The sequence below is a fragment of the Colobus angolensis genome, unplaced genomic scaffold (assembly GCF_000951035.1).
Source record: "Colobus angolensis palliatus isolate OR3802 unplaced genomic scaffold, Cang.pa_1.0 Scaffold72, whole genome shotgun sequence".
NCBI classification, from domain to species: Eukaryota; Metazoa; Chordata; class Mammalia; order Primates; family Cercopithecidae; genus Colobus; species Colobus angolensis.
The window spans coordinates 4,985,561-5,003,623 of record NW_012120932.1 but is presented as its reverse complement, the minus strand read 5'-3'; the positions used below and the strand labels follow the sequence as shown (position 1 = coordinate 5,003,623).

Here is an 18,063-nt window from a genome sequence, read left to right as displayed (position 1 = left end):
TTAGAATCAAGACCATCCTGGCTAACACGGTGAAACCCCGTCTCTACTAAAAAAAATACAAAAAAACTAGCCGGGCGAGGTGGCGGGGGCCTGTAGTCCCGGCTGCTTGGGAGGCTGAGGCAGGAGAATGGCGTGAAAACCCGGGAGCTGAGATCCGGCCACCGCACTCCAGCCTGGGCGACAGAGCGAGACTCCGTCTCAAAAAAAAAAAAAAAAAAAAATTAGAAATGGCAAGTATGGCAAAATGTTAAGAATATCTACTTCTAGATTATGGACATGCTTATTGACTACTTGCTCTTTATGTGTTGGAAAATTTTGTAATATAAAGTTTATAAAGGGAAAAATTTGGACTGTCATGTTACAAGTGTGCCTTTTAGAGCTGCCACAAAAATATATAAACAGTTTGGTGAATAAAGCTGTAAAATGCAACAAATACTAGAAAATGGAATCCATTATTAACATAAAAGAATAATATTTGTGATCCTCAGAGTTTATCTCTGGGGGGAAAAAAAAAAAAAGCAAGTAAGCCGTTCAGTATTACATAATGCCTGAAGTACACACAATCCCAAATAAGAAAACATTATCCACAAATTATGCATCTCTTAGAGATGAGCTTGCTTAAACCTTATGTGGTATGCTTCTGAAATCAGGAACAAAGTTAGAAACCTCTCGGAACAGTATTTTATGACACTCTTTTTAGTAACACACATACACTCGCACGGTTGATACTGACAGGTTATTTTATATAGCAATGATAAGAATAAGTTCTGATTAGCAAGAAAAAAGATTAATGGTAACAGTAAATAGTGCAGTATATATGAATCAAGGTATAAAACTTTACTGTTGACACTGAAAAACACTTTAATAGATACTGGAGGAAAAGACTAACATTTGTTTTTAAAAATTCTAATCCAGGTGTTCTAAGTATATCTTTTTCTTTTTCTTTTTTATTTTATTTTATTTTTTTTGAGACAGTCTCGCTCTGTGGCCCAGGCTGGAGTGCAGTGGCGCTATCTTGGCTCGCTGCAAGCTCCGTCTCCCGAATTAATGCTATTCTCCTGCCTCAGCTTCACGAGTAGCTGGGACTACAGACGCATGCCACCACGCTTCGCTAATTTTTTGTATTTTTAGTAGAGACGGGGTTTCACTGTGTTAGCCAGGATGGTCTCTATCTCCTGACCTTGTGATCCGCCCGCCCCGGCCCCCCAAAGTGCTGGGATTACAAGCGTGAGACACCGCGCCCGGCCTGTATTTTCTTTTTTTTTTGACATTTATATATATTGCCTGTTTTCCTAAAGGAAATATTCCAACTTTCATTCTAATAAAAACTTATGGTAATGATCGGAAAAGAACTGAAAATGCATAGCAATGTCTCTGTATTTACTATGTATACTATCACTAAATATTTAAAAATTTACCTGGTGCAGTAGAAGTTCAACTATAGGAAAAAGAACGTAGTATATATCAGCTGGCTTTTAAAGCAGTGGAAAGAGAACCTTCAGTAACCTCGTTAGGACAATGAGATAGGCGCTGCAACAAAGGACATGTCCATGGCACTAACATTACAATCAATTTTCACAAGGATTCATTCAACAAAAGCAATTAAAAATAATATCAAAGTTTAAAAATTTTAAATTATACATTGCTTAAGTTTTTAAGAAAAACAAGTGTTTTAAAAAGATAAACCCTTCAATTCCTTTCCAGGGAAAGGCTCGCCCTTCACTTCTGTCCGAAGGCCGAGACCTTGCCTGGTGCCCAAAGAGCTGCTCTCCGCAGCTTCCAAGCTCGGCGCTGTGTAGGTGTAGCACCACCGCAGCTAATAAATGTTTGCAGTGAGATTTTGTGTGTTTATTTTTGAGACTGGGTCTCACTATGTCACCGAGGCTCGAGTGCGGTGGTTCTGGATCACGGCTTATTGCAGCCTGGACTTCTTGGGCTCAAGTGATTCTCCCACCTCAGGTTCCCAAGTAGCTAAGTTTTGGACCTCCCTCCCTTCCTCCCTTCTTCCCTCCCTTCCTCCCTTCCTCCCTCCTTTCCTTCCTGCCTCCCCTCCCTCTCTTCTCCCTCCCTCTCTCCCTCCCTCCCTGCCCTCCCTTCCCTCCCTTGCCTCCCTTCCCTTTTTCTTTCTCTTTCTTCGTTTTTGCCCATCTTGGTCTCAAACTCCTGGGCTCAGGCGATGCACCCACCTTTGCCTCCCAAAGTGCTGGGACTACAGGCGGGAGCCACCATGACTGGCCTGCAGTGAGATATTTTGAGGCTATAAAACATCGTATTTCTCTTAAAGTATCACTCACTAATTTAGTAGTGTTTTTTGATTCACCTGTTGAAAGGTGGCTGGTAGTTTCCAATTTTTGACAATTATGAATAACCCTGTAAGTTTCACACACAGGTTTTTATATTAAAAAAATTTTCAATTCACTTAAAAAAATCCTTTCTTCTTTGTGTTGCTTGATATGTCTATTCTTTTGCAGATATATTGTTTGGATTACTCTAATTTTATAGAAAGCCTTGAAATCTCATAATGTAAATTCTCCAATTTTTTTTTTTTAAGAATTATTTTGGCTATTCTCGTTTCTTTGCCTTTCCATGGAAATTTTAGAATCCGCCTGTTGACATCTAGAAAAAGATTGCTGAGATCTTAACAATATTGAGTCTCTCAATGAGTGAAATTGGTGTATTTTGGTTGGGCGTGGTCGCTCACACCTGTAATCCCAGCACTTTGCGAGGCCGAGGCAGGCAGATCACTTGAGGTAAGGAGTTCAAGACCACCCTGGCCACCATGGTGAAATCTCATCTCTACTAAAAATACAAAAAATAGCCAGGCATTGTGGCACGTGCCTGTAATCCCTACTCAGGAGGCTGAGGCAGGAGAATTGCTTGAACCCAGGAGGTGGAGGTTGCAGTGAGCCAAGATTGGGCCACTGTACCCCAGCCAGGGCAACAGAGTGAAACTCCACCTCGAAAAAAGAAAAAAGAAAATGGGGTATTTTATGTAAATCTTTCTTTTCTTTCAGCGGTGTTTTGTAGTTTTCAGCATACATAAAGATCCTGCACACATTTTGATACATTTGTACCTAGGTGTAGCTTTCTTTTTTCCTTCTTTCTTCTGTTTTAAATAGATTTTTTTTAAATGTCACACTCCAGTTGTTCACAGTTGGTATATAGGAATAAGATGACTTTTGTATATTGACCTTTATCCTGAAAACTTGCTAAACTTGCTTATTAATTAAATAAGTTTTTTTGGTATATTGTTTGGAAAGTTCTACATATATAATCATTTTGTCTGCAAATAGTGACCATTTGTTTCTTCCTTTTCAGACTGTATGACTTTTCTTTCTTTCTGTTCCTTTATTTCACTGGCCAAGACTTGTAGGACGATGTTGAATAGGAGACTGAGAGAGCATTGTTATCTTAATCTATTTTCCAAGATGGCATCTTGAATGCTGCATCTTTGGGAGATGGGGTGAGGTGAGGAACAGAATGCTCTTCCTCACATGGCAGAAGAGAGAAAGGGGCAAGAGAGGGCCAAACTCGCCTTTTTATTATAGCCCCAATCCTACCTGTAAAGGTGATGCCCTTGTGGCCTAATCGCCTCTGACAGTTGAAAATGCATAGCAATCTCTCTTAAAACTGTTACAATGGCAATTAAGTTTTCAGTTGAATTATGGAGGGGGACAATAAAACCATAGCAATTGCCTTATTCAGCTCATCATTAAATGTGATGTTAGCTAAAAGGTTTTGTAAATACCCTACATTAGAAGTTTCTTCTAAATTAGCTAAGAGATTTTACAACAAATATATGTTGAATTGTGTCAGATACCTGTCCTGCATCTATTGATATGATCATATGGCTATTTTTATTTAGTCTATTAATATTGTGAATTACATTCATTGATTAAAATTTTTTTCTTGGCCGGGCGCGGTGGCTCAAGCCTATAATCCCAGCACTTTGGGAGGCCGAGATGGGTGGATCACGAGGTCAGGAGATCGAGACCACCCTGGCGAACACGGTGAAACCCCGGCTCTACTAAAAATACAAAAAACTAGCCGGGCGAGGTGGCGGGCGCCTGTAGTCCCAGCTACTCAGGAGGCTGAGGCAGGAGAATGGCGTAAACCCGGGAGGTGGAGCTTGCAGTAAGCTGAGATCTGGCCCCTGCACTCCAGCCTGGGTGACAGAGCAAGACTCCGTCTCAAAAAAAAAAAAAAAATTGTTTTCTTATTGTGGTAAAATACGCAAAACATAAAGTTTAGAATTTTAAACATTTTTGACTGTACAATTCAGTGGTAAAACGCCTATTCACGTTGTGCAACTGTTAACACTGTCCCCACAACCTTTTATCCCCCCAAACTGAAACTTCACACCCACTGAACAACTCTCCATTCCTGCCTCCCCTAGCACCTCTGTAACCACTATTCTACTTACTTTCACTATGAATTGTAGGTACCTCATTTAAGAGGAATCATAAAATATTTGTCATTTTGTGTCTAGCTGATTTCACTTAGCGAAATGTCCTCAAGGTTCATCCCTGTTGTAACATATGTTGGAATTTCATTTTGTTTTAAGGCTGAATAATATTCCATTATACGTATGCATCATATTTTGTCTATCCATTCATCTGTCAGTGAACATTTGGGTCATTTCCATTTTTGGCTATTGTTAGTAATGCTATCATGAACATTGGTGTAAAAATATTTGTTTGAGTCCCTGTGTATTAGTCTGTCTTTAGACTGCTATAAAGAAATACCCAAGACTGGGTAATTTATAAAGGAAAGAGGTTTATTTGGCTCACAGTTCCACATGGCTGAGGAGGCCTCAGGAAACTTACAAACATGGTGGAAGGTGAGGGGGAAGCAAGGACCTTCTTCACGTGGCGGCAGGAGAGAGAAGAGCACAGGAAAAACTATCATTTATAAAAGCACCAGATCTCCTGAGAACACTCCCTATCGCAAGAACAGCATGGGGGAAACCTCCCCCATAGTTCAATCACTTGCCACCAGCTGTCTCCCTCAACACCTGCGGATTACAATTCAAGATGAGATTGGGGTGGGGACGCAAAACCTAACCATATCTTGCTGTTTTCATTTATTTCGGGTATATACCTAGAAGTGGCATTGCTGGATCTTGTGGTAATTCTATTAATTTTTTTGAGAAAACACTATACTGTTTATCGCAATGGCTATACGATTTTACCTTCCCACCAGCAGTGCAGAACAGTTTCAATTTCTACACATCTTCATCAACTTATTTTTTGTTTATAATTAATTTTTATGATAGCTTTTCTAATGGGTGGAAAGTGGTGTCTTGTGGCTTTGATTTGCATTTTCTTAATGATTAGTGATGTTTTAAAATACAGTGTATTAATGGAAAAATTGAGATACAGTAAGGCCAATAGATTAGGATACAACAGCCACTGAAAAGAAAAAGGGGTATACCGCACCATGGGGTCCACACAGGGAAGCACCAAAATCAGCCAAGAGCAGAGGGAGAGGAGAACTATGGGTACAAGGCTTTACTGTGGTTCATTTGGGAAGGAATGGGCAAGACACGGTAATCGGGCTTATGATTGGCTAGTTTGAATGATTTCAGCAGGCTTTGGGACAGAGGGACTTCACCTAGTTTTCTGGTACTCGGCCCTGAGGTATTTTGTGCAGGGGATAGTAGCTCAGAGTGTGATAGCCTGATAAAGGAGGTGTTTGGAGCATGAGTTTTAGACTTGTCCGTTTGTATTTGAAAAGTGCTTTCATTATCAAATTGATTACTATTTCAGTAAATTTTCTAGCCCTGGGAGGGCAGTCCCCCCAAGGTCACCAAGGGTCCTGATGTGAAATCATCAGAATAGAGAAAATAAAAGGCCTGGTTAATACAGATGCTGAGCATCTTTTCAGTGCTTACTGGCTATTTGTCTTTGGAGTAATGTCTACTCAAGTCTTCTACCCATTTTTGAAGTAGGTTGTTTTTTATTGTTGAGTTGTAGGAGTTCTTTGTATAGGCTGGATATTAATCCCTTATGTCATATATGATTTGCAAATATTTTCTTTCATTATGTGTCTTTTCACACACTTGGTAGTGTCCTTTCCTGTAACAAAAGTTTCAAGGTTCGGTTTGTTAATCCTTTGGTTCTGTTGCCTGTGATTTTGGTGTCATATGTAAGAAATCACTGCCAAATCCTATGTCAAGAAGCTTTTCCTTTATGTTTTCTTCTAAGTGTTTTATAGTTTTAGCTCTTATATTTAGACCGTTGATCCAGTTTGAGTTAATTTTTGTATATTGTATAAACGAAGGGTCCAACTTCATTCTTTTGCATGTGTTATCCAGTTTTCCCAACCACTTTTATTGAACGTAGATTTTCAAATGTTGAACTAGGTTGCATTTTTGGGATGAACCCCAAGTGGCTGTGATGTATTTGATTTGCTAATATATCATTTGCTATATTTATTGCATCTATATTCATGAGGGATATTGTTCTATGATTTCTGTGAATGTTTTTGACTGGTTTGCTTATAGGGTGATGCTGGACTCAGTAAATGAATAGGAAGTGTTTGCTCTCTAATGTTTTCTGAAAGAGATTGTGTAGAACTGGTATTATTTCTTCATTAAATGTCTAGCATAATTCACCAGTGGAACCACCTGGGTCTGGAGTTTTCTTTTTGTAACTGTTTTTAACTACAAATTTGATTTCATTAATAGATATAGGAATATTTGGGATATTCATTTTCTTCAGTGTGTTTTGGTAGTTTGAACACAATTTTACCTAAGTTATTAAATTTATAGGCATGAAATTGTTCCTAGTGTTTCCTTATTGTCCTTTTAATATCTATGAGGTTAGTAGTGATGTCCCCTCTTTCATTCTTTATACTGTTAATTTGTGGCATCTCTGTTTTTATCTCAGTCAGTCTTGCTAGAGGTATGCCAATAATAATTTTTTTCAAAGAATTAGCTTTTTGTTGATTTCTCTATTTTTCTGCTTTCAATTTCATTATTTATATTCTAATTTTTATTATTTCCTCCTTTCTGCTTCCTTTGAATTTAATTTCTTTTCTTCCTCTAGTTTCATAAGGTAGAAGCTTGGGTTACTTGTTTTAGATCCTTCTTTTTAAAAATAAGCAAGTAATGCTCAAACAGCCACCTGTAAGCACTGTTTAACTGCAGCTCAGAAATTTTATGTTCTATTTTCATTTTCATTACGGTTACAATATTTTCATTTAGGCTTCCTCTTTGACTCACGGGCTTTTCAAAGTGTGTTGTTTAAATTAAAAATATTTGGTGATTTCTCATGTATTTAAAAAAATTAATTTTGAGGTGAATTACTTTATGGCATCAGAAAGTGCTTTTTAGTACTTTGATTTTTTATTCTTTTGAAGTTTTATGGCTCAGAGTATGATCTGTTATGAAGAATGTTCCATGCCTACTTGAGAATACTGCATATTCTGTTGGTGAATAGAGTGCTTTTCAAAGGTCAATTAATTTAAATTGATATAGTATAGTGCACATTATCTATATGCTTACTGATTTTCTTTTTTTTTTTTTTTGAGACGGAGTCTTGCTCTGTCGCCCAGGCTGGAGTCTCAGCTCACTGCAAGCTCTGCCTCCCAGGTTCACGCCATTCTCCTGCCTCAGCCTCCCGAGTAGCTGGGAGTGCCGGGCGCGGTGGCTCAAGCCTGTAATCCCAGCACTTTGGGAGGCCGAGACGGGCGGATCACGAGGTCAGGAGATCGAGACCATCCTGGCTAACATACTGATTTTCTTTTATTCTTTTTTAAATTTTTTTTTGGAGGGGAAAAGTGCTTCTTATATAAGGGCAGCTGCAAAATACAGAGGCCTCTGCAACAATTATTTGTTTTTTCTTAAAGTGAAAGAATGAGTGGGATCCAAGGAATTGAAGCAATGATGGACAAACCAGGAGCACCCCTGAGTCATTTTCAGGAAACACAAAGGTAACATTTCCAATCAAGGAATTCTTCCAACAACTTAACTTCAGCTAGTCTCAGGGATTCCCAGACCCTCCCCTTCGGTGGAAAAGTATGACTTACTACTGCAAACCCATTACTCCACTACGATAAACACCATAGAACAGAGTTTTGAATCACATCTGTCTACCTGGAAGCTCAAGGGTGGAATGAGGCAAATACCCACAAAAACAAACACAAAAACCCAACAACAAAATGACCCCAGTGAGGACAAAGGTTTTTCAGAAAGTACCTGTACTGGAAAGGCTAGATCGTAAAGCATTAAATACGGCTGTGTATCCAAGACCCATTAGTGTTAATACATGGGATAACCAGGTAAGTTTTAACCTCTATGGCTAATGCCATTTCTCTATTTATGTAGACAGAGCTAGCACTGCTATATTGACAACTACCAATATACTGCTTTTGTCCTTCTGCTTACCTAGGACTGCTGTTGTTGTGGTTCCTTTTAGTCAGCCAGCTGCAGTAACTTTCTACTATAGCCCAAAGGTTACAGTTTTTGTTACAATGCCTCCTGAAGATTTAGACAGGCACTTCCACTTGGAAAATAGGAGAGCTGTTCTGGATAGAGTTGTGACAGTGGCAGCTGCAGCCAATGGAAACTTTCTTAAGATTCTGACAATCTCTGTAAGCACCTGGTGAGATTCCTCAAGCACAATCTGAAAGGCTGCAGCCCCCTCCCCACATCTCTGCTACCTCCAGTGCTTTGCTCTCATGGTAGCCTATGCCTAGCCTTTAGTATTTCAGTTAAAAATTCAGGTGAATCGTTCAGGTTTCAATGGGCCTTGGTAGCCACAGTCCTAGGTAAGCAAATACTCAAGTCCTGTTTCTTCCTATGGGTGCCTTGTTTTAAATGTGGAAGTAACACCTTCAGCCTTCTACATCTCCAGGGTAAAACTGGAAGTCTGAACCTTTATTTTTAAACACTACTCAGTTTAAAAAAACAAAACAGTGCTGGGTGGAAAATGACAGCTTCCTCCCCACTTACTGGAGGCAACTAATGTTAATAGGAACTTAGCTTTCTAGACAGGTTTTAATGTAGTCATACAAACACAAATAATTTTTTTAAAGCCAAGAAGTAACCAAATGATTTATTTATAATTTGGTTTTACATGTACATCATTTTATGGCCTGGATACTTGGGACTACCTCATTCTTTTTCCTTAGCTGCATTTTTGCTGGAATTTTAGTTTACATCCAGGTTTCACTGTTATGATGTACTCTGAATATATTTGTCATTACCCACATAATGAAGGGGTTCAATTGCTTGGGTCCAGTCCAGTGACCACAACCAAGGAGGACTTATTATAATAAGGGGATTTGCCGGGTGCGGTGGCTCAAGCCTGTAATCCCAGCACTTTGGGAGGCCGAGACGGGCGGATCACGAGGTCAGGAGATTGAGATCATCCTGGCTAACACGGTGAAACCCCGTCTCTACTAAAAAATACAAAAAACTAGCCGGGCGTGGTGGTGGGCGCCTGTGGTCCCAGCTACTCGGGAGGCTGAGGCAGGAGAATGGCGTAAACCCGGGAGGCGGAGCTTGCAGTGAGCAGAGATCCGGCCACTGCACTCCAGCCTGGGCAACAGAGTGAGACTCCGTCTCGAAAAAAAAAAAAAAGGGATTTTATTTTTTTTAATTTTATTTTTTATTCCCTTTCCCCTTGTGCTTCCCAGGTGAGGCGATGCCTCGCCCTGCTTCAGCTCTTGCTAGTTGGGCTGCACCCGCAGACCAGCGCCAACTGTGGGACACACCCCAGTGAGATGAACCTGGTACCTCCGTTGAAAATGCAGAAATCAACCATCTTCTATGTTGCTCACGTTGGGAGCTGGAGGCTGGAGCTGTTCCTATTTGGCCATCTTGGGCACGCCCCTATCTGCATATAATTCTTTGTGTTTCTCTGGGGTAAATGCCTAGAATGAAAATTGCTGGTTGTAGGTAAGGTACTGTTATCTTTACAAGGAACTACAATATGGATTTGTATTGCTATGACATGAACATGCACTTTCTTGCTGACCAAAGCTTTGGACACTGTTTCTGGCATTTATTGGCCAACTATATATCTTCAGTGAAATATCTATTTTAATGTTTTCCTTTTTTTGGTCCATTATAACTGCACTTTCTGTATTATAAACATTGTTTTTTTTTTCTTTTAAGAGACAGAGTCTTGCTTGGTTACCCAGGCTGGAGTACAGTGGCATGATCACAGCTCACCACAGCCTCAAACTCCTGGGCACAAGCAATCCTCCCACCTCAGCCTCCCAAAGAATTAGGACTAGGACCACAGGCACATGCCACTATGCTTGGTTAATTTCATTTTTTGTAGCGGTAGGGTCTCCTGTTGTGCAGGGTGGTCTTGAACTCCTGGCTTCAAGCAATCCTCCTGCCTTGGCCTCCCAAAGTGCTGGGATTACACAGGTGAGCCACCATATCCAGTCAGTTTCGTTTGTTTTGTATCATAAATTTTGTACTTTTAGTGATTTTGTCCGGTTCTGTGATTTATTTTGAGTAAGTTTTAAATTATGGTGTAAAGATCAAGTTGCATTTACAAGTATCATTATTGACACAGTTTGCCTGTGTCTCCACCCAAAACCTCATCTTGAATTGTAATCGCCATAATCCCCACGTGTTATGGGGGGGACCAGCTGGAAGTAACTGGATCACGGGGGGCAGTTTTCCCCATGCTGTTCTTGCGATAGTGACTGACTCTCATGAAATCTGTTGGTTTTATAGCATCTGGCATTTGCGCTGCTGCACTCGCTGTGCTGCCCTGTAAAAAGGTGCCTGCTTCTTTGCTTCTGCCATGATCTTATGTTTCCTGAAGCCTCCCCAGCCACACAGAACTGTGAGTCAATTAAACCTCCTTCCTTTACACATTACCCAGTCTTGGGATTTTCTTCTTACTAGTGTGAGAATGGAGTAATACAATTATCTTAGCATCATTTTTGAAAACAATTATCATTTTTCCATCAAATTACCCTGAAACATTTGTCAAAAAACAACTGATGACATTTAGTTACAACTCAGAGAAATAGAGAGCAGGCAAGAGCACTGCTCTCTATCCATGAAACAAGAAAACAGTTGGGAAGGCTTTAACTTTTCTTCAATGCACCAGATGTCTGAGGCCACAGAGCAAAAAAGCTACCTGGAAAACTAGGTGGTTGTAGAGAGAAACAAAGATCCAAGCAGTTGTTTAACTGAGAGAAAGAATGCCAAATGCCATAGAAAGTGACTCCAGTGGGAAAACTAGACAACATGAAGTATCAGGTAGGTAACTGTGGCAGAGAGAGAAAAAACTATAACAAAATTAAAATGCTAAAAATGAAAAATACAGTACCATAAATAAAGATTGCCTTCCAAGTGTCCATTATTGTACTCAACACTGCTAGGAAAGAATCAGCGATGTTGAAGATATATATATATTTGCTTGTGTATTTGTGTGTGAGAGACACACACGGAAAAGAGAGAGAGAAGTTTATTGGTTGACACTGGCTTCTTTGAAAAGAGGCAGTTTAGTAACAATGGCCTTTGCTAGACAGACATGTTAGAAGGCAGCAGGAGAAAGGGAATGTGGTATCAGATATTTTCCATAAAAGGTTTGTTATTAATATTCATGTGGCAAAGTGTAGTTGATGTCAAAGTAGTTATAAAGCAAGGGGAACATAATTCTCTTATAGCAATGTTGAGGTCTAGGAAACATATAAAACAAATACCTGGTAAGTACCATGCACATATACATACATAAACAATCAATAACTCACAAAACACTCACATATTTGCAACACTGCTTTTCAGTTTATGCAATTTATTTCTTGTTCTTTTTAAGCTTTTTATTATACTGAATGTCTATTAATCAATGTTACATTTCATTAAAAGTTTTGATATTATATATGAAACAACAGTTCTGATATAGCAGTATCTAGATAAAGGCTATTACTTACCTTTCTTAAATTGATAGATTTTCCCCCTTGTAACAGGCTCTGATATAAAATATGATAATTTGTTGAAAATTTTACACATTCAAAATTAAATTATCAAATATTTAATGAGATTCTGGGTGTGTGTATGTGTGTGCGTGTGTGTGTGTAGAATTTCCTACATTTGTTAAAATGTCAGATTTCTTATGATATTACCTGTCCGATGAGGAAGACTTGGGAATAAAAGCCATGGTCATTCAGGATGCTGTCTGAGGTCTGTCCTGTGTGACTTTTCTGACATACACTGAGTTCAGATGTCCTGAAAAATCATACTCGTGAGTTTTATTATGTGAGGGTTGTTGGGTTTCTGTCAGTATCAAGTATACCCAAACCTTTAGAAGTTCAGCAGAGACCACATTTATTTCCTCACTGCAAAAAGTCCAACTGTGTACATGGAGGAGAAAACTCCATGCCACAGGGTCCTTCTCTGACCTTGGTTCCTACCATCTTGTATTTTCTATCATCAGAGCCTAAGTCCCATGGTTTTCCTCCATTCCATTCTAATGAGGGATAGAAGAAAATATTGAGAATTTTGCTGATGTATTTAAGACCTGTCTGTCATTGATCCCCATATTCCACTAGCTAGAGGGTAACAATATGACCCCATTTATATGACAGAGTGGTTGAGAAATTTAGGCCAGGTGCATGAGAGAGAAGTGAAAATGATTACTAGTGAACATTTCAATAGTTATTATGTGACATATAGGGATTACCTCTGTGTAAGTTAAAATGAGGGTCGACATGGCAGAAGAATTTCCCACATCCATTAACTTCATTTCTTGATTAATATACTATGAGGTCTCTATCTTGAATGTATTTTCTGCCGTACTGACTTTTCATTAAAGTTTATCATACATTTATTATATTCTAGCTTTTGTCATCGTGTGATTGATGATGAAAGAGTTTTGATTGTCGGCACAAAGTTTTCACATTTTTATTACTTTCTCAGAGCTCTTCTGCAGCATGAGTTTTCTGAGGAGTGAGTTCACATGGGTATTTTCTATATTCATTATCTTTATAGGGTTTCTTTGCTGGGTGAATTCTGTAATATCCATGGAAGACTGTGCTCTGGCTGAAAGAATGCCCATATAAAATACATTTCAACAATTCATCTTCTATTCTTTGACATTTGGTGGAGGCTGAAATTGTAGAGGAAATTCCAGTGCTATGTTAACAGTTCTCTCCTGTGTGTTCATTTATGTATTGTGAGGTTTGATTTCCAGCTCAGAGTTTTTTCATATTCTTTATATGCATATGTTTAATCCCCTGGGTGGGCTTTCTGATGTTCTCTAAGGCTTGATTTTTGACTGAAAGTTTTTCCACATTTACCACATTTATAGGGTTTCTCCCCTGTGTGAGTTCTCTGATGTACTCTGAGATTGGATTTCTGACTGAAAGCTTCCCCACACTGATGACAATCATACGGTTTCTCCCCAGTATGAGTTCGCTGATGTTTTCTTAGGACCGACTTCTCACTGAAAGCTTTTCCACATTCATCACATTCATAGGGCTTCTCCCCAGTGTGAGTTCTCTGATGCCCTCTGAGATTTGATTTCTGCCTGAAAGTTTTTCCACACTCCTCACATTGATAGGGCTTCTCCCCAGTATGAGTTCTGTGATGTACTCTGAGGTTTGATTTCTGACTGAAAGCTTCCCCACAGTGATTACATGTGTAGGGTTTTTCCCCTGTGTGAATTCTATGGTGTCCTCTGAGCTGTGATTTCTGACCGAAAGCTTTTCCACACTGATTACATGTGTAGGGCTTCTCCCCTGTGTGTGTTCTATGATGCTTCCTCAGGCCTGACTTCAGTTTGAAAGCTTTCCCACATTCATCACATTTATATGGTCTTTCCCCTGTGTGAGTTCTTCGATGATTCCTTAGGCCTGACATATGGCTGAAAGATTTCCCACATTCATTACATTCAAAAGGTTTCTCCCCTGTGTGAGTTCTCTGATGCACTATGAGGATTGACTTATAGTTAAAAGATTTCCCACATTCATGACATTCGAATGGTTTCTCCCCTGTGTGGGTTCTCTGGTGTATTCTTAGGCCTGACTTTGCACTGAAAGCTTTCTCACATCCATCACACTGATACGGTTTCTCTCCTGTGTGAGTTCTCTGATGTTTTCTCAGGCGTGACTTCTCACTGAAGGCTTTCCCGCATTCACGACATTCATAGGGTTTCTCCCCTGTGTGACTTTTCTGAGGCCAAATCAAGCGTGAGTTAATAGAGCAGGATTTTCCACATTCATTATACTCACAGGGTTTTTCCCTTACGTGAACCTTCGGATGTACACTGAGAGTTGACTGGTAGCTGAACGTCTCTGTACATGGGTTATAATCAGAGGATTTATCTGTTGCATGAGTTCTCTGATGCACTGGGAGGGTTGAACTATGGTTGAAACTTTTTCCATATTCAAAGGGTTTCATCCCTACATGAACTCTATGACATTCTCTAATATGTGACTTTTGGCTGAAAGATTTCCCTCCTGTTGGAGTTTTGTGAGTGATCCTACAGAAACAATTTCCAGTATCATTAAACTCATAGTGACTCTTCTCTGGATGAATGTTCTGAGGAATAATAAAGGTTGACTTATCATATTTGTTTCCCCCAAATTTATTGAAATTGTAAGATTTTCCTTTTGGGTAGGTACTTTCAGATGTAACAAAGGCAGCCTTTTCAAGAAAAGCTTTTCTACTTTCGTTATATTCAAAATCTTGCCCCAAAGTCTGAATTGTCTGATATTGAATAACGTCCTCCTTATGACTGAGGGTTTTCACACTTTTACTATAAGCAAAAGATTTCTCTTGAGTGTTAGTTCTGCCATCCTTAATACTGATGAGACATTTGTCACATACATTATGCTCATGAGCCTTTTCTTTTGAATACTGACAGTGTGGGGCCGTTGGGATGAGACCCTGGTAAGCAGACCCCACAGTGCCACATTTACAAGGCATCATTCTTGTAGGAAAAATGTTTATGTCCCGATTATGTGGTTTTCCTGAAATTTCTTGCTCTGTAGTCAATAATTTATTGGTGAATAAAACTTGCCAGAAATGTTTGCCTTGAATTTCTGGGCTCTTCTCTGATATTTCATCAGGTTGGGAGTCTTCTAAAAATGATAAAATTAAACAAACTTTATGATATTTAACACATTTCTTATGGAATGGGACATATATGTATATATATGCCCTATTATGTATTTGATTCCTGAGTTTCTGGCTCAGTTTCTCAACAATAACGTAATTTCAAGTATATTCCCTATATTCTCTTTTTAGCTTAAATTTTTTTTGTAGTAGAAAAAGAAATGGGAAATGAATATACATCTGTATTTGGCATCTTAAAATAAAAATTTCAAAACTGAATAGAGAAGAGGATATAAATCAACAAAAAGACTGAAAATGGTGTATATGTAAGAGTATTGGATCCTGGGAACAGGAAAATCAGAGAATGGGATGAATAAAAAAAGATTACCAAAATGAAGTAGATAACAACAAAAATCAATGGATTGATTAGTGGTTTTATCTGAGACAGGGTTTGCCTTAGGGAGTAATGCTAGTCTAGATTCTTATACAAACACAAATTACAATGGTAGAATAATCATTAGCCTACAATAGTCCAGTTGGAGCTCCATTTCCTTTCTACGTATCACAAAATAAATTTATAATGGCACCAATTTCCTCATGTTAAAAGAAATACTACTGTAGACCACATTTTAATTCTGTCTGTATTATCATCAAAGAAACACAAATGTGTAAGTGGAAATGTAAAATTGATGGGAGTTAAAGTCATTTTTCCACCTAGATTGGATTCACTGCTCTGCCCTAGCTCTGGTGACTTGGTTTATTGTATCAGGGTTGTTCAAGAGCAAATCTTTTTTTTTTTTTTTTGAGATGGAGTCTCACTGTCGCCCAGGTTGGAGTATAGTGGTGAGATCTTGGCTCACTGCAAATTCTGCCTCCTGGGTTCAAGTGATTCTCCTGTCTCAGCCTCCTGAGTAGCTGGGATTACAGGCATGTGCCACCATGCCTGGCTAATTTTTGTATTTTTAGTAGATATAAGGTTTTGCCATGTTGGCCAGGCTGGTCTCAAACTCTTGATCTCAGGTGATCCACCTGTCTCGGCCTCCCTAAGTGCTAGGATTACAGGCATGAGCCACTGCACCTGGTCAATAGCGAATCTTTTCAGATCATCAAATCTTAACTTTTGTCTTTTCAGTTTGCTCACTCTTTTCCCTAAAACCAGCCTTGTCTTTGTCCAATCCTTAATTCTGTTTTCAATCTACTGTTTAACATTACTAGTTTTTATTGACTGTGAGAACCTTAAGGATCATATATTTTAACCTGGACTTAAAAACTTTACACGTATCCATTATATTTATTTATCATAAATTTCTTGTGTATATGTGACTGCTATTGCCCTACTGCTACCCACATTCCATGCAAAAATGTCAGCCCCAAGGCTTTAAATACACTGCCTTAGTGCCCTAAAAGATACTCAGGAAAAGAAGGTTTTATACTAACTGCAGGCTCATTACATGTTCTAGCTGTCACTGCAATAGCCCACAGTCTTTTCTGCTCTAGTCTTGACAGGATATCACCAGTAAATAGTATATTGTCAGCAACAGTCTTATATTCTTTCTCTGAATCACTCTGCTTTTTAGCCTTAGACCTATGTAGATTCTAGATGCCCTTCAGGCAACGCAAAGCATTTCCCAAATTACATACACACAAAAGGCTTCTTGTGTCTTCCCACAAATGTAAGGAACATTTATTTACAATCTGAAAGTAGTTACTGTCTATATTATTCATTTTAACAAGGGATATATGGATAGTACTCATATATCTGACACTCATTATTTTTTAAGAAAGTTACCATCATTCAAATTAGGGAGTATTTTAAAACTTACTTCTCGTGCACAGTTAAATGGCATTTTCTCTTGCTTAGTTGTACGTAAAATAATAGTTCACTTTTTAATCAATAGCATTATTTTATGCAGCTTTGTTCTCCTTTACAAAATATAACCTTCATTCTGATATACTTTATACCTCTCTGTAATATAAATGAAGACAGTGACTCTTAAAAAGCAGTGTGCCTCAAAATTACCTCCTTTTTCCTACACAAGTGCTCAGACCCAAGGCTAACCTACACCTGATTATTCAAAAGTCTCAGAAATTTGACTTGGGTGTTTGCATTTAGGGATAATGTTTTTTGAATGAATCAATAAGAAATGCCTCTCCCAAGTGGCTTTGAAGTTAATACACAGTATTATTAAAAATACTTACATGTCATATTGCATGGACTCAATATATAGGGGGGTAAAGCAGAGACCATTGTGTTTAGTGGGTTATGATCCAGGTGGGAACGGCTCATTCAATCACTATGTGCTCTCTGGTGCTCTCTGGCGCAGTGTTTCATTTTTTTAAACACATCTCTCAAGTAGATCGTGAGTTTACAAAAAGAAGAGATAAGGCATACACTAAAGGATTTCAAACTATACCACAGAAGTAGGAATTTAAATCAAAACTTTAAGTGAGTAATAGTGCTTTCCCCCTTCTTCTAATTGAGATTATCTATTTTATTCAGTCATTTTTATTACAAGAACCACTTTTGGCTTTAAAATTTATACTGATATAGTCTTATTTTTATTACATCTTTTGCTTTGCTTAGTTTTCTTTGAAAACGTTCTCACTTTAAAACACAAGTATATGAGACTAATATAAGACTAAAAGTTTTTTCTAAGCACTGCTTTATCTATATCCCAAAGGTTCTAATATGCATGTTTTTTACCTTTGAAATTTTCTGGATATTGGACAATTTTGATTTTCATTTACTCTTTGATTAAATATGTTTTAAAAGATATATAGTCCTTATTGATTTTAAGACAGACAGACTTTAATTCTTCTTACATTGTTTGCAATTTATAGTTTTACTGGACAATACTATCCTTACTTTGTGGAATTTATTGATGTTTGCACAAACTACTTTTATATTTTGTCAGTGTCCCATGGTCATTTTAAAATGGGTTCATTCTTTGTTAACAGAGTAGAGTTTTGAAAGACACATCAGATTCATTTTTTTTTTTTTTTTTGAGGCGGAGTCTCGCTCTGTCGCCCGG

The 18,063-nt window shown here is 38.5% G+C and overlaps 1 protein-coding gene across 1 annotated transcript in view; it reads right to left on the bottom strand.

Moving 5' to 3' along the window:
- Positions 1–18,063, bottom strand: part of ZNF782 (zinc finger protein 782) — an 81,776-nt gene that overhangs the window by 39,072 nt on the left and 24,641 nt on the right. The window contains 1 exon segment of the mRNA XM_011927537.1: positions 13,220–15,057. Within this exon segment, the coding sequence (XP_011782927.1) occupies positions 13,220–15,057 (1,838 nt within the window).